At 46.0% G+C, this 23,259-nt stretch overlaps 1 protein-coding gene across 2 annotated transcripts in view; it reads right to left on the reverse strand.

Annotated features, from left to right (window-relative positions):
* Positions 1-23,259, reverse strand: part of ORC5 (origin recognition complex subunit 5) — a 714,766-nt gene that overhangs the window by 14,737 nt on the left and 676,770 nt on the right. The window contains exon 13 of one of the 2 annotated variants that reach the window (XM_069628073.1): positions 21,802-21,914. The exons of the other annotated variant lie outside the window; for it this stretch is intronic. Coding sequence (XP_069484174.1) covers positions 21,802-21,914 — 113 coding nt within the window. The remainder of the gene's footprint in view (positions 1-21,801; positions 21,915-23,259) is intronic. 2 annotated transcript variants of the gene reach the window in all.

A 23,259-nucleotide genomic window follows, 5' to 3' on the forward strand; every position in this document is an offset into this window, starting at 1 on the left:
CATACAGAGGTGAGCGCTTAACTAGATGGCACTCCAATAAGTTTGTGAGAAAGGGAGGGGAAAAAGACAGAATATGGAAAGGTACACCACTCTAAGGTTCAGGAACACTGTTAGCAAGGCAGAAGAGCAAAAGTCACTGTTGAGCCAAAGTCCAAAGGCTGGGCCCACTCTTAGAGAGAGCAGAGCACAAATGCGCCCAAGATTGCACAGTTACTCTAGGCTTAGAAAGTCTTTCAGAGAGTTCAAAAAGAGTTTAGAGAGGCTTAGGAAAGTTTAGCCAGGGTGTCCCAGGCTAACCCAGGTTCGAAAGCCGGGGGCTAAATCTACCCCGTACAGTCGGTAGCAAGGAAAGCCAGGCAGGACACGGTACCTTAAGTGGGAAGGATCCTCCAGCGGTGGCAGTTGTTCCTGGCAGTGGGTGCAAGTTGCGTCGTCATCCAGGGGAAGAGAAGATCTCGACTTGGAGGAAAGATGAAGGTCGTTGCACTACCAGGGAAGAAACCAGCCGCGGAGTTTTACGGTTAAAGGTGGTACCTTTGTTTCGCGGTCGTGGTAAAATGTGGTATCCCGGTTGCCGGGGTGCTTGGCACAGGCAAGGCGGCCACGAGGTACGTCGGGAAGGCGAAAAGACGGTGAAACTAGTTATCCCCACCAGTCAAAGGAAGAAGACTCTCCAGCGGGAGATCTCCTCTGTCGTTGGGAAAAGTGGTGAGGCGGTCCAGCAGGGCTCCACCGGTGGTGGTGTCGTGGCAGGTCGGCTCAGCTTCTCTCTCGTCGGATTCTTAGGTCCTGTGGCGACTTCTGAAGTTCCAGTCCCCAAAGCCCTGCTTTTATGCAGAAAACCCCCCATTCACTCAGCCTAGCTGTCACTCAAACATGCTAAGTGGTGAGCCGGCTGGCTCACATCTTGGGCCAATCAGGACGGAGTGCGACTGGAGTTGCCTAGGCAACTCAGTCCAGGGTGCCTAAATTCCCCTCCACCTCTCCTAAGTACCCCAGACAGAGTGGCACCACTTTGGAGGGCTTCTGTGGAGAAGCCCGCCAAAAAGTGGAACAAAGGGCTCGACTTGGGTTGGAGTCACAGGAGAGAACACAAACGCCATTTTAGAATCAAGTTTTGGCAAAAAATACCAACCGGAGAATTAATATTAATTAAATAAACCGGCAGTATGTTCGAGGCTACCGTAAATAATTAAATAAAGGTAGTAGCCTAAAACAATGGGAAATCCCATAGGAAAATATTCGCAGTTGAATATAAAAAGTAGTATCCACTGCCACCAGCCAAAACTCGATCAGGGGGGACGGAGACGTGCCCCCTCGACTAACAGACCATGGGGCAATTGAATTGCCCCAGCCAGTACATCCACAATATGATGGTTTGTACTGGTTCTGTTCAGAATGTAAGACTAGTAAAGTCAATGGTGACTTTACATGCCCTGGGAGACAGTAGTCAGTCCCAGGGTATGGAGTCTATACTGGGGGGTCACTATGACACCCCTGTGTCACTGCACTGAGGGTGCTGTGTAACACACATCACAAAAACACATGAAGCCCTATGGAGTAAAAGACCCCATAGCCCATTAAACACATCTAGATTCAAAGAAGCACACTCAAATCATGCCCATGAGTGAGGGTAAAAGAGTCTCACTCTTGGCAGGAGAAAAAAATAAACCCCAAAAAATCCAGCACGCTGCTGGGGGACTCACTAGGTTAGGAAATTCAGCCTAAACAGAGAATTCTCCCTAACAGCCTCCCCCATCAATCCGGGCTGTGGACACCTGCTTGCGAACCGTGCGCACTTCTTGTTCTCTCGGATTGCAAACAGATCCAGGGATGGATGACCCCATTTTCTTAGACTTTTGCTAGCTAACAATCGTCCAGATCCCATTCGTGCAGTTGGTTCATTTCCCTGCTGAGTGAGTCTGCTTGTATATTCTTTACCCCTGGAAGATGGTAAGCCATTATGGTGATGTTCTGTTCGAGGGCCCAATGCCATATTTTTTTAGCTTTGTGCGAGAGCATCCTGGACCCTTGCTTCCTGAGATAGAACATCGTTGTTGTATTGTCCGTTAGTAGTCTGACAACCGATGCTCGTATGCGCGGCAGAAAGGACTTCGGAGCCCAATGTACCGCCCTTAACTCCAGCACGCTGATGTGAAGAGCAGACTCCGCTGGGGACCATTGACCTTGAACCTGCAGGGGCCCTAGATGAGCTCCCTATCCTTTCAGCGATGCATCCGTCACGACCGTTGCTTGAAAATCCGGTTCCTGCAGGGGCATACCCTTTGTCTGGTTGTTTGAGAGCTGCCACCACTGAAGTGCCCGCCAAAGTTCGTAGTTGATGCTCAACTTGTCTGACCATAGGCCTCGACTCTGGGACCACCGTTCTGCCAGAAACTCTTGTATCATCCTCATGAAGAAACAGCAATTGTTCACCAATGGAATACAAGATGCTAAGGCCCCTAGCAGTGACATGTATTTTCTGACTGACACCCTGGTGCCCACTTTCCATTCCTTTGCCTTATGAGTCAGTTTCTGAATTCTTTCCACGGAGGGCCTCACTAGCCCTGATTGAGTTTGGAACTCCGCGCCCAGAAATACTAAATTAAGTTCCTTGAGGGCGTTAGCAAGGATTTCTCGAAGTTGATCGCAAACCCCAAGTGTTTCAGAAGGTGCATGGTGGCCTTTAGGCTTGCCTGAGTTATGCTCGGCGACGGGCCTCTCATCAGCCAATTGTCCAGATATGGGTAAACATGATGACCTTTTCTTCGCAGCCACGCTGCCACTGGAACCAAACACTTTGTGAATGTCCTGGAGACGACTTTAGTCCGAAAAGAAGTACTTTGAACTGGTAATGGTTCCGACCGACTACGAACCTCAGAAACTTTGTGTCGTCGACGCACCGGTATATGAAAATATGCGCTTGTAGATCTAACACCACCAAAAAATCTCCCGGCTGTACTGATCGGATGACCTCCTGAAGTGTAAGCATCTTGAACTTTAAACTTTTTAGGGTCTTGTTGAGGGCCCGAAGGTCCAGAATGGGTCGCCACTTGCCGTTGGGTTTTTTGACCACAAAGTCACGAGAGTAAACTCCCTGGCCCCTCTCGGCCACTGGAACGAATTCTATAGCCCCTTCCTGCAGCATAAGCTCCACTTCTTGTTGTAAAATGCGAAGATGGGGCTGCACCGAATACACAGGTGGAATTTGTGACGGTGTTTCCTTGAACTGCAGAGAGCGGCCTAGTTTTATCGTGTCCAATACCCTGCGGTCTGTTATACTTTCCCATTCGTCGACACGACAGGCCACCCTTCCTCCCAGGACGTCCTGTGACATGTCATTGTTGGGACTCTGACTGCTTGTCTTTTGCTGACAATGAATATCCCCTTCTTCTCGAAGCCTGGTAGTTTCGGCCTCTTCACGTTGCCTGGACCGCACGTATATAACCTTGGGAGGCGTATGATGGCCTGCTGAAGTTCCGGTCTCTAGATGCAGTAAAACAGGAATTTCCTGATGCTCTGCGGAAAGGACGAAGAGATCAAAAAGCTCTTCCAGTTTGCAGTGCTCCTAACGACCTGGCCGTGTCCATATCCTCTTTCCTACTTTTCAAGGCCTCGTCCACTTTCTCTCCAAACAGTTGGTCACCCTCACCCGGATTATTGTGTACCTTGTACTGGACTTCCGGTCTGAAGTTAGTACATTTCAGCCAGGCTTGCCTTCTCAAAACCACTTAGTTGTTTATTTGCTTAAACCCGGACTCCGCCAAATCCACGGCGATGTTAATCGAGTGGTTTGACGTTTCTTCTCCCTCCCGGACCAGTAACATGGCCGACTTTCTATGTTCCTCAGGAAGGTGTTCTAGGATAGGGGCCAAACAATGCCACATCTCCCTGTCATACCTTGCCATAATTGCCAGTGAGTTAGCTGCTTTAACCGTCGTCACTCCTACGGATAGCACCTTTTTGCCAAACACGTCCTGTCTTCTAGCCTCGTTATCCGGAGGGGAAGAACGTTTGTCTGCGATCTGGCCTTCCTAGCTGCTGCAGCCGACACTACGGACTCTGGAGATGGTTGAGCAGTCAAGGATTTAGGCGTAGAGTCTGGAGCCTTGAATTTCTTCTCCAACCTGCCCTTTATTGCTGGTTCAGAAAATGGATGGCGCATGGTCCTCAAACCTTCTTGCCAGACATGGTCTAGAATGGGAACTGAGAAGACTGACTTCCTTCTTTTCCCCATATGGTCGAACAAGAAGCACTCCTTTTCTTCTTCAGGGCTCAGACCAAATTCAATACAGGCTTTGCCCATCATCGCGTGAAAAGCGCCGATGTCGTCCGAAGGTGATGGCTGAGCCGGGCTTCTAGGTGCCTCCATCTCTGCTTCCGACTCCCATGTAGGATCTCTCGAAGGGGATGAGGATACCTCTGAAAAAGAGTCTCTAGGCTCCGACTCTGAATCTTGTAACTCCCCTTCTTCTGGGTATGAGCGTGGTTATCCTTCGCTCACTCGTCGGGAGGTTGGATTCTCCGTAACCCGCATAGAAGGACCCGGTTTGTCGTCGGCCGGTCTCGCCGGATTCCCTGAAGGTGCGTCTATGAGGGGTAACTTCTCATCCAACCGCTTCAGAAGAGACTGTAGCATGGACAACACTTGCAAGGACAATATAGATTGAGGGTTCAATAAAGACGATGAAACACGGCCATTTTGCCCCCCCGAAATAGTCGACAATTCCTTGTAATCACAGATCTGCTGGACCAACAATCTGTTCTCGATCCTCCTCCATGGATGATATTGAGAAGGCCGCCTCCGGCTGTAGTAAGGTCTCTGGCAGAACCGCATCCTACACCTGCAGCTGCCACGCTGTTGAAGGCTCCACCGTCGACAATGTCAACGTGGATACGTCTATCGTCGCTATCGTATTCGCCGGGGCCACTGCAGGCGTTACCTGTGTCGACGGTAACACTCTCATCAACGACAGAGTCTCTGTGGACGATGGTGTAGGCTGTGACGCAGACTCCTTTGGTTATCCCGCCTTTTTTGAGCTAGATTTATGCCTCGTCTAGTCTCTACGAGGACGACCTGTGATGGTCTCCTAAGGAGGAGGTCTTCAAAGGATCTTTCCCTTTTCTCGACGAAGATGAAGACGACTTTCCTTGATGGTGATCTTGCCCATGTTTCGACGAGGATTCCTTCGCCTGATGTTTTTCTGAAGGGCGTTTCTCCATCGAACGCGGTTTCTTCGGAGGAGGCTCTGCCGACACCGACCGGCGATGGGATTCCGCCTTGGATGCCTTGGGCCTGGATGCTAGGATGCGCGCCGATCCTACCTCCGATGAAGGATAGGTTCCTTCATTTAGCCACGTCACCAGGCGTCTATTCCGATCCTTTAGTGTCTTCTGTGAGAAACCTTTGCAGATCTCACAACTGTCCACCGAGTGATGAGGGTGCAGACAGTACAAACAATCCATGTGCCCATCTCCTTCATAGACTTTTTTCAGTCTGCACGTGGCACACGGGCAGAATAACGCCTTTCCAGACATTTTCTCGAAAAAACTCACGAGTAGAATTCAACCTTGTACAGAAGTAGAAACAAACACAAGGTGCTCCCGCTACTTTGGAGATGGTTGAAATCTGAAGGAAGCCGCGGGGGCAGGGCTATTTATATCCCTATGTACTATTGGGTCAAGCGTACGCAGCCCGAAAACGACGTAGATAGGACACAGAAGTGTCAAAATGTTTTCCTGTAGGAAATGTCTTTATTTTTTTTTTTATTTTATTTTTTTATTTGTTGTAGCTGGTGAACCAACTTTTCAAATATTTATATACATTATCATTTAGCATACTTAAGCATCTTATACTTTACAACGAATATTTACACCCCATTATAGGCAAATATGAAACAAGTAAACATAATAAAACCACATAAAACAGAATAAACAGAATGATACCAAGTTAAAGTGAAAGCCCTCCTTGAAATTACTTAGAACTGACAATCACCATTCACTTTGAATTAATTTATGCAGAATTCGAGCCGGGGAAAATTAAATTAAGAAATTGCACAATTGCAAGTTGTATAGTCATTCTTGGATTAGAAAACAGACGATTCCATATTTGCACAGAACTGGTGCCACTCTGAACCGACAACTTTCCCCCGAAGCATTTCACTCTGATGTCATGTAATGTGGGGCATTCAATGATGAGATGTTGTAATGTTTCACATTGTCCATTAACTTTACAGTGACGACAGAAATTCTGATCCTTCGATATTACCTTTCTTCTAAACAAGATCACATTTGTTTCATATTGATTGAATCTGAATCTTAGATATTTCTGTCGGCATGCATGTGACGGGAATTTCAGCAGATACTCTGCTATTACCCCATACCTTTTGATGCCAAAAGCCTCGAGGTTAAAGTCTTTAAGTTTTGTGCAAAGTTCCATGTTGAAAATCCAGTCTGCTTGATGAATTTTATTTTTGGCATGATCTGGATTAGTCAACAGAAGCTCGATCGATACTGAGGCATCAGCAGCCGCATTGAGCGTGTGACTTCTCCACTTCCTTGACATACCAACTTTTGCAGTTAATAGATTTTGGGCTAGTACATTTAGAAAGGTAGGCCTCCCTAAACCATCCAACATTTTCCGTAGAAGCGCACACTGCTTCCATAATACATGGGCATATAAGGAGACCAGACCCAGTTCATATCGCAGCATGGCCAGTGGTGTACCTGGGGAGAGTGATAGAACTTTTTTCCAAAATCTAGCTTCTAAGCTATCCCAGAATTTGCGGTTTTGTGGTACCAAAGCCTCGAAACCATATAGCAGAATTGGAATTACTTTGGCCTTATAAAAGAGCACAATGTGTTTCACGGTGAACTTCCCATATCTTCGTAACATGATTTTAGATTGTGAAATCAAAGAACTAAGTTTAACCCTAATTTCAGTTGTCGTAGTACTTAGGGTTTTCTTGTGCTCAATATATACTCTGAGATACTTATATCTGGCAACTTTAGTTAGTACACAATTTTGGAGGGACCACTCCAGATGATATTTTTTTGTAAAATTATTATTACACACTAAAATTTGGTATTTGGCTGTGTTGATCACAAGGTTATTTGATGTTGAATATGAACCTAATTGGTTTAACATGTGTTGTACGCCTATGGGAGTGCGAGATAGTAATACCAATGTCTTTATAAATATACCGAGGGTTCCCAGCCCGACGACGGGGAATATTCTAAGCATGTGAATCCATGAAAGATCCAATGCTGGAGAAGATTTGTTGCATTTTGTTTTACTTCGTCCGCGCTATAAGTGGCAATGCTGGGAACAGAAGGATGACAGCATGCATCTTACCATGTTTTAGGATAAATGGATGCACTTAATGAATGACGTTTAATAGTAGTGTATCGCTGCGACATCCAGAGCTACAGTGGACGCAGGCCCCTGGGAACGTGGCCACATACTGGCCATAGGGCTCTTAAGTGCCATCACATTTTGAAGGATGCTTGTCATGCCTGGCCGATCTCTTTATGGAGTTTGAAAGTACTATAATAAGATGTGGTATTCAGTAGACTGGCAGCGTAGATGCAGGTGTACCTGTTGCAGGTATTTACCCTGCGTGAAGGGCACAGTGCAAGGCACAGTATGTCTTTCTCTGGAGTCCAGTGAATATACTCAGCATACACTCCAGCACACCTAACCCGCTAGTGCTCTTGGAGACGGGCATGCAGGGGATTGAGTCCATCCTGTTGGCTCCACCCAGTGTTGTTCTGGATTCGATTGTGGCCTAATGCAAATCTAGACAAATATAGGGTTACTCTGACTGAAGTCCTCCTGCAGCAGGGGGCCTCGTCTCTGAAATGGGCCTTGCACGTAAAGCTGTGCCTTGAAGCCCTTGATCTTGGTGTGTACTTGAGTAATCCAAGCTGAATTACCAAACATACAAAAGATGTGGTAAAAAGTACTGCCCTTGCAAAAACACAGCATGTTGCAGCTACACAGGCCTTCGGCTCCCCCCTCCTGGTGCGTTATACAAAAACACAAGTGGGTCTCGAGGATTACCTCGCATTATGTCAATCCGACATTTGAAAGATCATTACATATAAGATTTCGGTTTGGCATATTGCCGATAGCGTCACTAACAAACAAATGGCAAGGTTTCCTTCTTGTGTCCTCTGTGTAAAAGCACAAACGAGGACCTAGAAAACGCTTAAGGCCACTCTTGTGCCTGCGTGGATGCAGGACTATCGCAGATGCTTTGGTAATTTGCCTGTAGGTATTTAAAATGGGCTTGGAGTGCTAGAAATAAGAAAATGTTAATGTCAACCTTGAATGGACTTTTTATTGAAATATGAGGCCCATTGACATATTTTACAAGGTTTTGTGTTTCTGTGATTGCTGGTTACTAATACAAAGTGTGCGGCGTCCAGTTGATAAAGGGTCCTTATTGGACTCTAGGGATGAATTTCTCCACATTTGCTGTACCGTATTTAACGAAGTAACGTGGCCTTAAGATCACACTGATGGAAGACCTTTTATAGATACTAATGGAGGATGTGACCGCTGTCATATTTTCCAATGCGTCCCCTTGGTTTTGTTAAGATATAGGCCTGGTTTATTCTTTGGAATGCGGATGACAGACATTTTGCGTCCACAATCTAATCTTGGAATTGTCTCCATAGTTTGAACATCCACTGATATTTTGCATTCTTATTTCTTAAACTGTTTTTATCACATTGCACTGAATAATAATCAATTGTACCCTGTGTTTTATTAGGACTCATTGGTCGATTTAAAGCTTAACGAAACAAATCGTATATTAAGATGTGGCACGCAGGAGACTGCCAGCTCGGATGCAGGTGTGCCCGTTGCAGGTATTTACCCTACGTGAAGGGCACAGTGCAAGGCACAATGAAAAGCACAGAACGCCTTTCTTTGGAGTCCAGTGAACATTAGTTGACCAGCAATTAAAATTTTATCAGGCAGCACATTTTATTCGCACGGCAGTTATGCAGCCTCTTGGGCATAACTTACAGTCTACTACATTAATCTATTTTTCAAATATAATTTCTTATGTATGGAATTAACTTGTCTCCAAATATGATTTAACGTACCGCAACAAATGAACTGTCTGGCCGTGCATGACTCAGAAAGAGATTATGCCTTCTTTAAAGGCTATATGTCATATCAAAATGTAAATACACAATTATTCGATTTTTGTGGAATATGAACTATTACAACTAAAGTTGTACTATTTATTAAAGTGTATGACACTTACTACATTTTATCAGTCGTCAAATGTGTCACATCAAAAATGCAGCTCCACAATGTATAAATGGTCACCATCAGTAGCAGATTTACCATCATTGTTAAATCTTCACATTTCCAATTGAATATTTTTCCTGCGTAGAGTGGAGCATATTCAATAACTCACGGGTGAAGACATTCCGATCCTAAAGTTAAAAGATGAGGCCAACTATTTTTTACCAGGTTCACATACTACGTTCACATATGCATTCACTCGGTCTCATGCGTTCACACAAGCAACAATTCAAATGCTCATGGGTGCATCAGGCCATAGCCCTGCAACCCTCTTGGATGGCCAGCACCACCTGCCTAGAAGCGGAGGGCTACCGCCAGCCAGTGACTGGTATCTTGGTGGCTGAGGCATTAGCCTGAAAGAAAAGACAATGGCAATAAAGGCACATAAAGAAACCAAATAAAGTCCTTGCCCCTTTCATCCTCCGGGCAAGATGCACTCAACTCAACTAGCAGAAGCCTTTGCCCGCCGAGCTGTACTGTACTCCGCTAAGCAGGTGGACAGATCCCCACGGTCAGCATCCATCACAGAGCACAAATGCAGGGAGGAGTTTCAGCAGACAGGGTCCATTGAGAGCAAAGCCACTTTCCAGACCTCACCCTGAGCTCTTTGCCCACCTGTCAAAGTACGAATCGGAATTGAACAGGGATCATTCCTCTGCCTCACCAAATCAGGAACAGACAGCGGGATGTGGGCATACAATCGAGGCACAACTACCTATAAATGCCTGCTTCCTTGATTTTCGTGGTTTTGTTTTTGATTCTGGATGCTTGTGTTAATCATCTGGGTATAAAGTTTGGAAATAAAACCGATAAGGATTAAAGAAACAAGAAGGCCAAGACAAAAAAAGATGGTGAGCTGCCCAGACTAAGAAAATGAAACTCTTTAAAGTGTCTGTATGGCAGGGTAATGGGAGCCATAGATAGAAACATTTTTTTATACCAAAGAGATGAGTGCCTATGCTTTCAACAGGGGGCCGAAGCCTCAATAGTTATGCGGGATGGGGCCCTGGCTTGCAAGAGAGTCAAAATACTTTCAAGGAGAAATACTAAAATGACTCTACAACCAGGATTACTCAAGGACATGGAGAGTTTGAACATGTTAAAAGATCACAAATGCAGGATTGCATTATTTCAGAAATTATAAATTCTACTTCCAACGTACTGATTAATTGTAGGCCTTTGACACTGTCAATCATGCCATCATGCTTAATTGTCTCTGTGATAACCTATGTATCACCGGTCAGGCCCTGCCGTGGCCGGCTTCCTTCCTCTCTGACCGACCCCTCCCAGGTCCAACTTGGGTCCTTCCTCTCTCTGCTATCTTTTTCTCTACCTGTGGTGTCCCCCAGGGGGCCTACCTCTCTCCCTGGCTGTTCAACCAATACCTGGCACTCCTTGCCCACCGCATTGCCGCTCTCCGCCCCAACTTTCAGTGCTATGCGGATGACACTTAGCTCATTTTCAGGCTACCTTCGGCCACCTCTTCTCCGTCCCTCATCTCAGTCTGTCTGTTATCCAGGAGTAGTGTGCCGCCAATTACCTCTACCTTAATGCCAGTAAGACTGAGATTCTCCTCATCGGCACACCCACTCCCTCCTTTCCTTTAAGCTCTCTGGCCGGCCTCTCTTGGCTCTCTTCCTCATCCCACCTGCAAGGCTAAAAACCTCAGGGTCATCTTCGACTCCACACTCTCTTTCTCTCCTCACATCTCTGACGTCTCTAAGAAGTCACACTACCTCCTCAGAGGTATTCTTCCCTTCCTCTCCTTTCACCCGAATCTCACGATCTCCAGAGCTCTGGTTCTCGATAGGCTGGACTATTACAACAGCCTCTTTCTAAATCTTCCTGCTTCTGCTCTACGCCCTCTGCAGCTCATCCAGAACAGGACTGCAAGACTTGACCTTGGCCTCAAGGCCAGGGATCGCATCTCTCCAGGACTGAAAGCTCTGCACTGGCTCCCAGTGGATGCGAGGATTAAGCTCAAAACCCTCTGCATTGTCCACAAGACCGCCTGGGGCCTCAATACCTTCAACTCTCTCTTCCTAAATATCTTCCCTCTCAAGCTCTTCGCTCATCCGCTTCCAAATCTCTCAGGGTCAGTTGCTTCAACAAGCAAGGAGTTGGTGGTAGATCTCTCTCTTCGGCTGGGGCCTCCCTCTGTAACAGCCTCCCTGCCTTCCTGAAACATGAGGAGAACCATCTTCGGTTACGGAAGCACCTTAAAACCTTCCTCTTTGCTTGTGCTTTCTCTCCCCCTCTCCCCTGCTGAAGTCCTGCTGATACTGTTACTGCAGGGTTATCTGGCCACCCATTTGATCTCGGGCCCAAGCCTTGCCAGTGGCACGCCTGCACTGCCATCCTGGCAACCCCTGCACCTGGGGAATTTTTTCTGTATCCCTACAGCCCCCCTACCAGCACTTATGTCTGCATTCACCCTGCACTTACCACCTGCTGGCCGTTCTTTTATTTATCTTGTTGTTTATTATCCCCCCCCACACTTTCCTTTTTCCCCCTTCCCTTGCACTATCTGAATGACACCTGGTCTAGTAAGATAGTTGTCTGTCTTCCCTCTGTTCCCCCTCCCTTGCCTCATCGCGCATTGGAACACTTGTGTATAGGTGCGTTATAAATGCCATATCATATCATGCCAAATCCTTACAGTTTAACAATCAACCTCGAGAAAGTATTGCACAATTGGTTAATTCAGTTTGCTTATGAATCATTCAAAACTAGGCCACCACAGGTTTAATATACCACAGACAAGAATCCCAGCACTGTCTCACAGGTGAAGTCGATACATTTTTTCAAAGTACACTATTCATGTTGTAAAAATCAAATATACATTAAAAAATGACCTTCATGGTGATTCAGATTTTCATAATCCTCATTCTCCTGCATTCACAAATGGTTAGGGCATCCTGAATTCTCAGGCACGTCAGGTAAACGGACAAAGAAAGTGTATGAAATTTAGGACCCCCCCATACGCCATTAAGCCCCTTTATACTGTGTGCCTAGACCCTCTATTCGCGTTGCATCAAAGGTCACGTCTAATTCCATATATTCCCCACATAACCCATTCTACAGACTGTTGTAGCACAGTATACTATTTTGGGACAGCAGGGTGGGTGTTCATAAGCAGAGAGAGAAAGAACTAAGAACCAAAATCACCATGAATATAATTCATTTCATGATCACCCATTTCGTCGTGCTCCCCAGCTGGTTATGACTAGTCTATAAAATCTTCAAATACACAGGATGGAGGAGACCGTCTGTACAGGACTGGATTTTGGCTAATGGCCTGCAAAACACTTCTGGACAAATGCGGCATCTTTCCCAGAAGTGCTTACTGCATACTATTTGCTAAAACCTACAGGTGTATCCGGAGCAGCTGCTTTACCTTTACATATGTCATACCCTTTAAAGTCCCCTGATGCTGCCCTGGCCCTGGAATGCAACCACTTATGTGAGTGGGAATGGAAGGACAAATCTTGGTGTCCAGGGAATCGCACAGGTTGGTGAAGGCTACCGAGTGAGTGTTAGTGGGGCAGTATAGCCAGATGCTAAAATCACCTAGCACCACAATCTTTTTTTGTCGTAGTGTGCAAAGAACCAATGAGGTCGACCATTCACCAAGGAAGAGTAGGATTACCTGGTGGAAGGAAGATAGAGACAAAAGTGATGGGGATGTGTAATGCTTATGCGAAATACGAGCTGAAACAACATGGCGTCAGTGCGCAGCCATTTTGGACACTCATCTCCCATCACCGTAATAAAAGCCTGCGTCTCTGCGGGCCTGGTAAAATAAACGATTATTTCAATAGCGAAAGCAGAGCAAGGTCACAGAACTACATAAATATTGTTGCTGAGTGGACGAACTGTGGAGAATAGTTTTTGTATTGTCCACTGAAGGACGAATACGGGAAGGGAGTCGGAGCGTTCTGCAGGTGCATAAGGGGTTCTGGGAATTAATGCAAGGAGAGGGGCGCTGGGTTTTTCGACTCCTGACTGGTTTTTTTCACTTCTGCCCCTTCCACTTGTGATCTGCTCTTCAGCTGAGGGTAGTCACAACTGAGAAGGGCGGGGACATGCCCCATGAAGAGAAGAACAAGTTACTTACCAACTGTAACGTTCTTTCGACTGGATGTTCCTCCCACGTTTTCCTCATCTTGTGATAATTAATTTCGCTGCATCGGAAAAATAATTTCGGCAGAGGGCGCTGTGCTCGAGGTCGTGGTGTCGAATGTCCCTCGACGGGCTCCGTACCGTGTCGGTCGACGTCACTGATGGTATAAGTAGCTTGAGCTGCGCCCGTTGGCTTCTCTTCTGTTTTTTGGAGGAAATACTCGTGGAACATCCAGGCGTATGCAGTGACTGATAGGCCCATCGTGAGAGGAAATTGCAAGAGAACAAACTGTACTGCGGGGTAGGTTGGGAGGGTCGATGAGGAATACGTGGGTGGAACATCCAGTCAAAAGAACGTTACAGTTGGTAAGTAACTTGTTCTTCGAATGGATTGTGTCCTCCCATGTATTCCTCATCTTGTGATAGACTCCCATAGCAGTGACCAATTTGGAGGTGGGAGTGCTAGTTCTTGTTTTCATGTACAGAGTGAAGTACCGCTCTGGCAAATAGCCCCTCATTGGAGGAGGAGGCATCTAAGCAGTAATGCTTGATAAAAGTATGCATTGATGCCCATGTTGCAGCCAAGCAAATATCTTTTGCAGGGACTCCCCTCTTTAAAGCCGCAGAAGTAGCCATTCCCCTTGTGGAGTGAGCATGTAGCCCATCCAGTGGCCCTTTTCCTGCTAATCTGTAACACTCCAGTATAGCTAGAATAATCCAGCGAGATATGGTTTGTTTTGTCACCGCTAAACCCAATTTACGACCTGTGCAGCCCACAAAGAGTTGGTCGTCTTGACGTAATTTTGTCATTCTTGCAATATAAAAGCTGAGGGCCCTCTTGGAGTCCAGCCTATGTAATCTCTCCTCTTCTTTTCCCAAATGAGGAGGATAGAATGTTGGTAAAACAATTTTCTGCGTCAAATGGAAGTCGGAAACTACTTTCGGTAAGAAAGATGGTTTAACTTTCAGAACTACTTTGTCTTTGTAAAATGTGGTGGTGTATGGAGGTTTTAGTTCACTAACCCTGCGGGCTGATGTTAATGCCACAAGAAGGACAGTCTTTAGTGTTAAAAGCCTCAATGGACAGGAATGCAGAGGCTCAAATGGTCTACATGTTAGGAATTTAAGAAGTAAATTTCAATCCCAAATTGGAACATGAAATGGTATTGGTGGATATACATTTGTAAGTCCTTTTAAGAACTGTATTATTAATGGTATTTTAAAGTAAGAAACCTCTTCCGAGGAGCGCTTAAAAATGGACAGCGCAGCAAGGTATCCTTTGATTGTTCCGATCTGGAGCCCCAGATTGGCTAGATGTAACAGCAAAGAAAGCACCATTGGTGTGCCACATTGAAAAGGGTCCACATCTCTATCCTTGCACCAGTTGCTGAATTTATTCCAATGACATTGGTACAAAGATTTTGTTGCTGGCCTCCTGGCCGAAAGCAAAATCTCCATTACGTCATCCGGAAGGTCCCAATCCTTGTATCTCAACCTCTCAGAAACCATGCATGAAGGTTGAGCGTGTTGACCTCTGGATGGAGAACCCGACCTTCCTCTTGCGAGAGAAGATCCTTTCTTTGTGGAAGACGTATTGGAGGGCAGATGGACATGTCCAGAAGGTCCGGGTACCACGTCCTTCTGGCCCAATCCGGGGCAATTAGGATCATGGTTTTCCTGAACTTTCTCAACTGCCTGATTACTTGAGGAATCACAGGGACTGGAGGAAACACGTACAGCAGGCGAACATCCCAATCCACTATGAACGCGTCTCCTAGAGCTCCTCTCGGAGGAAATTCCCTTGAGCAATACTGATCGCACTTTCGGTTTACTGAGGTTGTGAACAGATCCACTTGAGGGGTTCCTCAAAGGGCGAAAATCTCCAGAAGGACTTCCTGAGCTAGCTCCCACTCGTGGGAGACTGTGCTCTACCTGCTCAGAGCGTCTGCTGCCGTGTTCTGCTCTCCGGCTAGGTGAACTGCCGATAGAGAGATTCCCTCCTGTATAGCCCAGAACCAGAGCTGCATCGCCTCTGCACAGAGGTAGTGATCCTACGCCTCTCCTTTTGTTGAGGTAGTACATGGCCACTGTGTTTTCCGTCATTATCAGGACATTCTTTCTCTGTACGGAGGGCAGGAAGGCCTTCAGAGCTAGTCTGATTGCCCTCTGATCCAAAAGGTTGATGTGGAGTCTGGACTCCGATGGAGACCAACGTCCGCTGATTGTCAGATCGTTGGTGTGTGCTCTGTGTGCTCCCCACCCCGTGAGTGAGGCGTCTGTCACTATTGTCATCTCTGGCCATGGTTGCCAAAAAGATTCTCCCTTGAGGATGTTGTTGCAAGCTCAACACGATAGATCCTGAGCAACTGCGCTCGGGACTTGCAGGAGATCTGACATATTCCGCGAGAATTGGGACCACTGAGTTCTGAGGGCCCATTGGAGGGATCTCATTCTCAATTTGGCTTCTAGCACCAGAAAAATGCAGGATGCCATGAGACAGAGCAACCTCAAGAAATCAAAGGCCGGTAGATGCTGGGCTTCTTGGAATTTTGTTACCATCTGCTGGATGTGGAGAGCTCTCACCTCGGACGGTGAGGCTTTCCCCTAGGAAGTGTCCAAGACTGCTCCGATAAATTGGAGTTATTGGGATGGTACCATGTGGAACTTCTTGAAATTGAGGGAGAAGCCCAGGTTGTGGAGAAAGTGGCAGGTGATCGACAGGTGTTCCTGACCTTGTTCTGGAGAACGTGCTCCGATTAGCCAGTCGTCCAGGTAGGGGTATACGTGAATCCCCCCTCTCCTGAGACTCGCTGCCACTACCGCCATCAGTTTCGTGAAAACCTTGGGGCGGAGGTCAGCCCGAATGGCAGAACTCGAAACTGATAGTGAGAACCACCAACTGCAAACCTCAGGTATTTTCTATGGATTGGCACATGAAAATAAGCATCCTGAAGGTCCAATGATACCAGCCAGTCTTGGAGTTGGAGAGCCTGAAGGGTCTGAGAAAGGGTTACCATCTTGAACTTGTCCTTCCTGAGGAATTTGTTTAATTTTCTCAAGTCCAAGATGGGTCTCAATCCTCCGTCCTATATGGGGTGGAGGTGGTGGGGGGGGGGGGACTACCAGCCTTTGTTCCTCTCCGCTACAGGTACATGTTCTATTGCACCTTTCTCTAGCAGGGTTGTAATCTCCTGCCAAAAGCGGATCTGGAATTTTGGGAGAGCTGGCTCCTGGTGGATGATCTTGAGGTCTTTTTATGAAGGGTAGGCAGTAACCTTGAGCTACTGTCTCCAGTGCCCATGCATCTGAAGTAATGCCTCGCCATTCTTCCAGATAATGAGAGATTCTGCCTCCCACAGGTGTTTTGTATGATAAGACCTCAGAGACTTGGAGGCGGCTGCAGGAGCGGCTGAGGGCATAGATGCCGTTCCGACGATGGCTTCGGTTTCGAGGTCTGTAGTTTTTCCAGGCTCTCATCAGCCTTACTACCAAACCGCCTCGAGCCATCAAAGGGCATGTTGAGAAGCCTGGTCTGTACATCTGGTGCAAACCCAGACTTTCTCAACCACGCAAATCTGGAAGCACTGTGCTTGATGCCATGGACCTGCTAATACTATCAGCAGTATCCAGTCCAGACTGGAGGCATTCCCCCATTGCCTCTTTACCGTCATTGACTATATTCAGGAAGCCTTCCCTTTCCTCGCCTTCCGGAATATGCTCAGCCGCTGCCGAAATGCATTCCCACAGGGTATGTGTGAACCTGGCCTGGGTACAGGTGACATTGGTAGATTTCAAGGCCATGCTACCCAACGTAAAAACTTTACAAACCCAGGCATCAACCTTGTTATCCTCCCTGTCCGGAGGTATGGTTGGGTATGCTGCCTGCCTGGATGTAGAAGCTGCCTGAATAACCAAGCTTTCTGGAGTAGGGTGTCTACTCAGGTACCCTGGGTCAGAAGTGGAAGTTCTGTACTTTTTTGGGAGATTGCCGTCTACTGCAGCAATGCTATCAGGTATTTCCCAGTTTTTCTCAACTGTTCTTTGCAATGCCCTATGGAAGGGGAGAACTGGATCTTTCCAGGGTCCTTGGGCTATAATATCCGTCATATCATCTTGTTCAAATGTAGGGGAGGATCTTCCCCAACCCATATATTCAATCACCCTACTCATAAAATTCCTATACCCTGAGTCTGCATGTTTTGCAGGATCAGGTGCAGCAAACTCCAATTCGGGTGATGTGTCCACACCACTAGCAGAATGCAGAGTTTCAGATAGATCTCTCATCATTGTCTCAGGATTTATCAGTTCCTCTGGAACTTGTCTAGTCCCATATTTTACTCCAAGAGGAGTGACCTCCTCGTCATCTGAACCAGATTCCTCAAAAATTGAAGACATGGACCTAAAGAAGTCCGATCTTGGTAAAGGTGTAAACCTTCTCTCTTCTTCCTCATAATTTGTTGAAGGAATCAGTGTTTTCTTCAAGGGAGTCTTCGAGGGAGTCGAAGGAACCTTCGACACACTCGACGAAGCCTTCGACAAAGGCGTCGAGGATAAATTAGGCTTCGTTATCGGAGAAGTCGGCGCCGATGAAGTTGCACCCGACTTCGACAATTTTCGTTTCTCATGAGGGATCGGAGAGGCACTCGATCCTCGAGGATCTCTCGACGACTTGTCGACTCGAGATCTATGGGTAATACTAGGCTTAACCGTTGTAGTTCCCGACTTCCCTGCGTCGTCCAAAGGAGCAACCAGGGTCTGGCTTTTCTGAGGTTTCTTCGAGGGGGGGCAAGGCTGAGTTCTCAAAGACCTGCAACATTCTTTTTCTAAAGCTCTCCCACTTTGAAGGGGAATCCGATCTAGTCGGACATCGAACCAATTCTGTCGACAATCGGACGAGCATGACAGAGATCTATATCTCCTTTTGAGCTTTTTGGAGGAAGACGAAGATCGTCTCGACATGCTACGAGATCGGGATCTCTGAGAGATTTTTATGGCATTCCGATTCCTTAGAGTCGGATGATTTTTTTATGCTTTTTAGATAAGGCTTTCGAAGAGCCCTTCGACGCCTCCCGCCCAACTGCTAACTTACTTTTCCTCTCACGGAGGGCCTTCTCCGTCATAGACTGACAGGAGCCACAGTCGCCGGTTTCGATGGTCTGAGCCCAGACACCACAAACAGATACGGTGAGGATCGGTGATGGACATCTTCGATCCACAGTCATTACACTTCTTAAACCCAGTTTTGGGAGTCGAAGCGGTCGATCAAGAAGACATTTTATTGACAGAAAATCTTGAAGTGTGCCGTTCACGAGAGCGAAGCAATCGGAAAAACGGAACTAAAGCTAACGGGCGCGGCTCGAGCTACTTATAACATTAGTGACATCGACACGGTACCGAGCCTGTCGAGGGACATTCGACGCCACGACCTCGAGCACAGCACCCTCTGCCGAAATTTCTTTTCCGATGCAGCGAAGCTGGTGAAACGAATTATCACAAGATGAGGAATACGTGGGAGGACACAATCCATTCGAATTCGGTATTGTGGAAGGCAGTTAGAACTTGGACCCCCGGGTGATGCAGTCTTACTGAGAGGGAGGACGCTCCGCCTCAGAGCCCGTTAATACGAGTGATCTCTTCGCCTACCTGCTCTGGAACTAAGCAGTGTCGTAGTGGCCAAGATGAAGGGGTCTTCTGCTTCCTTGCTAACTATGATGCCATTTTTCTATATGTTTGTATATATATATATATAAAAATATATATATATATATATAATATCGAGTGAATAGGGTGAATAAAGGGCGTATAACAAGCCATTTTCATTTTTATTATAACAAATATTCTAAGTGCAATTCTTTTTTTGCCTGTCTGAGTGTAATAAGTTTTCCCCAGCCCCTGACAAAACAGGTTAAGTATAAGGGTTCTCCTCACGTGGCCAAGCAAAATCAAAACAGGATGTTGGGGTCAATAGGACATTTTGAATACAAGACATTTGAAGTTGGAAGTAGTAAGAAGGGTGGTAGGAATAAAAGGGAAGGAGAGAAGACAGGTGGGGGAAGGACAGAGGTGGGTAAGTGGAGAGCGGTAGGTGAGCCTGAGAGGAGGGATGAGTGGAGAGAGAGAACAAAAGGGAGAAGAAAAAGTTGAGCAGTATACGATTTTATTGGCTGCCCTGAGCTATAATGGCCCTGTTCTGATAGACATTGTGAACTAGTTTTAGAAATTGGGGTCGGTTAGTCTGAAAGACCCATCTAATTCCTCGATTAATATCAAGTATTTTTTCATTTGTTTTATTTATTGTTTGGCTGAATATTTTAACCTTCCAATATTAGCAGAACAACATTATTTAATTCCATTATTATACACCATTATGATCATAGACCGATAAAAGAAGAAAAATTCCTCTGAGCAAGTGGCCGTTCATGCCTCAAGCCCAACACCTCCCTTCACAGACACAAGTTAAATCTACATTTTGTGTACCAATACCTTGTTTTTGAACAAGGACATTACTGTTTTGCAAGTATATTTGCAGAAATCAATTTTTCGTAGCCAAAATGTTCAAATGTCTTATATTCGGTGCACTGTTCTCTGGTTTGGGCCCCATCATAGCACAAAAGACTTTGCCTTTTTCCGGGGTCCTTACCAGCATATCTGATGAGATTCCCGATAAGTACATTACTTTTAAAGAGCTTTGTTTCCAGTGATCGATCATACTGGTTAGTCAGTAGGTCGGCAACATATGTCAATAATGATTGAGTGCTACATTATACATTTCCCATATAAGCTCAAAACTTTCCATCTGACAATTATCTTGAGGGACAGGAGGCCCAGCTCATATCTAATCAATTGTATTGGTAGGCCTTTGGGCAATGCCAGTACTTTTTTCCAGAATAGACCTTCAATACAACTCCACTTGATAGTATTATCAGAGAGAATCAATTCAGCACTGTATGTTACTGTTGGAGTATTTTTTTTTATTAATATCAATATATCCCATTGGCAGTGTTACATGTAGGTCGGTCCTTGTTCAGAGGGTCAAACGTAAATCAGAATATTGGTCATTGTCTCCTTAGAGGAAACATTAGTGTGCATGTCAGCAATAGGAAGACAGTGATTCATTTTCAGGGTTTATCTTGCATATTATTTTTTACTGATTTAGAACAAAAGGACAGGAAAGTTGATAAAAGCAGTTCACGAAAATGTCAGATGGAAGAGCAGGCCTGGAGAGGAACACTGTGAAGGAACTAAAGAAGAAATGGCGAAAGGCAGTTGAAGGGCAGAGGTCACCGTGGGGTGGCGAACAGAAAAGGCAAGGTTGTAAGAGGAGTGCAGCATAAACTGGCATCAAGCAGTAGAGACTACGTAGATATGATAAGCTGGAGGACTGAGAGCAAGGTAGAGAAATGGGGACAGGCAAATGAAAGTGGGTGAATTGAGGATAAGGAAGCAAAGTAGGCACCAGAAGCATTGGCTGCCTAGATAAAGGGGAAATAAGGACAGGATAGTGGGAGCTACACCCAAAGAAAAGGGCAAAGAAGGGAAACAGAATAAAAATATTGAAATAGCAAGGACGAAGATGGAAGTAATCAATTTAAGGTGATTAAGATCAGGCAAAGGCAGCAGAGACCCTTGGGGAGGCACATTTCAGAAGAGGAATAAGGGAATGGGAGGACATCCGAGAAGGCAGGTGAAGCAGCGGTAGGAAAGAAAACAACGTAGAGGGGGTAAAGAGGGGCAGCAGCACCAGCAAATGATGCCGTCATCAGTAGAACAAGGGAAAGGTGTGCAGCAGTGGGATTAAAGCAGGATAGGGGACAGGAGAGGCCAGGAAAGTAAGACACTTCACAAAAGAGGGATGCACAGAGAAGGGGGAGGAGAGAAGAGTAACTAGATGCAAGGGGAGAGTCTAGAGCCAAGGCAGGAATAAGGTGATAGTGGAGGGGGACTAGGATCAGAAAGTGGGAGAAACTAGAGAAAAGCAGAAGACTTCACAGAGGATAACTACAAAAAGCGAACACTCATAAGGGATGGAGTCAGCCCAGGGGTTAAGAGCATTGCAAAAGCTAATAAGCAAAGAATAGAGCATTCAAGCCAGAATAGTAGCACAATGGATGAAGGAGTGGATATGGGCAAGGGGTGGATAGCTTGATGGGTGAGAAAGCAGAAGCCAAGAGGGGAGAAGGCACAGAGTAAGGGGGGTCTCTGGAGCAGAAGGATGGCGAGTATGAAAGTATTGAGATGGGGGTAGAGAAAAGGTTAAAGAAGGCCAGGTACTCTCCAGGTGATCACAGATATTCCAGGTCCAGTCCATGGAGACACTACATTTTGGAAGTACATTCAAATAAAGTTCAAAAACGTACCTTGCAATTGCTCGAATGAAGTCAAGAGAGACAGTACATTTATATTTTGATCCATCAAGTTGATCATCGTGGCCAACAGAGGTTAAGAGTTGAAGTGTAACCAAAGAAGTAATCTAAGGAAAAAAAAAAAAGAAAAAAAAAGTTTGAGAACCTGCCACAGACACGATTAATAGATAAAATGTAGCCAATTATTACTATCAAGAGTTTTACTTTTGAAGAGATTTATCAGAAGACATACACTTTAAGAGCGAAAACTAACAAATATCTAAGTTGTCACACACTCGAGGTGCCATCAAATAATTTATTTTTTATTATGCACTAGTATGAAACATTTAAATATTTAAACCTCTTCGAGAACAGACTAACTTATTAAATGCTATGAGGAATGAAAAGCTAATCCTAATTACAAAGGACCAGACAAGAACTTGCTGAAGGAAAATACCTTCCAAAGCAAGCACTGTCCCCTGTCATCGAATTCAAAAAGCAATGTTTGGTGAACAATGCAGACGGGACAAGTGGCAGCCACACTAAAATAATGGGCATGGCCAGGATAGGGAGCAGAACAGATCTTCGGAGCTCTGACAACCGGCACCCTCCGGCCCCCAAGACACTAATGATGTGAACCAGAGGGAGGGGAATTGCACCAAAAAAGCTAGCAAGCCAGAAATCTTGGCTGCCTGGCTCCAAAATGGCAATTGAGACTGCAACCTAAGTTCCGCAAGATTGCTGCAATCAATATCCTTAGGGGGATTTAAAACCCTGGGTTACACTCTGGCAGACGGAGCACAAACAAACCTGTGCCCCTCATCGAAGAACTAGGTTACCCGCCAACATCACAGCGCTAGCGAGCAGGGCCTACACCCTGGAATCAACTACAGTGCCCGTTGGCGGGCCCTGTAGCTGGTAACTTGCTGGAGGCATACAGAGGTGGGATTGACAGTGGCGGCTGACAAAGGTGAGGGACGCCTGTGCAAATAGACAAACCTGCGCTCATGAGACCCCAATGCATGAGAAACATGGGAGCCACACAAATATCTACACACTTCTAAAGTGATGTGCTGCTGTGGAGATGTTTGAACTAATCATCAGAACAACCGAGAAAGAAGAATAGGCATAAAGGGAAACGGAAGAAAAAAAGGAGCAAAAGGCAAAGGATGTAGAAAGGGAGAAAAGGTGAAGCAGTAGTGGAGGGGAAAAGGAAAAAAGGCATAGGAAGGAAGGAAGAAGGGGGGAAAGGCAAGAAATAAGGCAAGCATAGGGAAGACCAGAGGAAAAGTAAAAAAAAATGCTAGAAGAAAGAAAGGTGGGAGGAAATAAGGAAAAGGGAAACAAAGGGCTGCCTCAGAGGCAGAATATCGAAATCTTGCTGTCGGGAGATCATTGCAGCTGCTACCAAGGATAAAGCCCCCTGAAAACACCAAACCTGTGCTGATACATGTCCCCTAAAAAACAAAGATG

The sequence above is a fragment of the Ambystoma mexicanum genome, chromosome 12 (assembly GCF_040938575.1).
Source record: "Ambystoma mexicanum isolate Mex_15411 chromosome 12, UKY_AmexF1_1, whole genome shotgun sequence".
NCBI classification, from domain to species: domain Eukaryota; kingdom Metazoa; phylum Chordata; class Amphibia; order Caudata; family Ambystomatidae; genus Ambystoma; species Ambystoma mexicanum.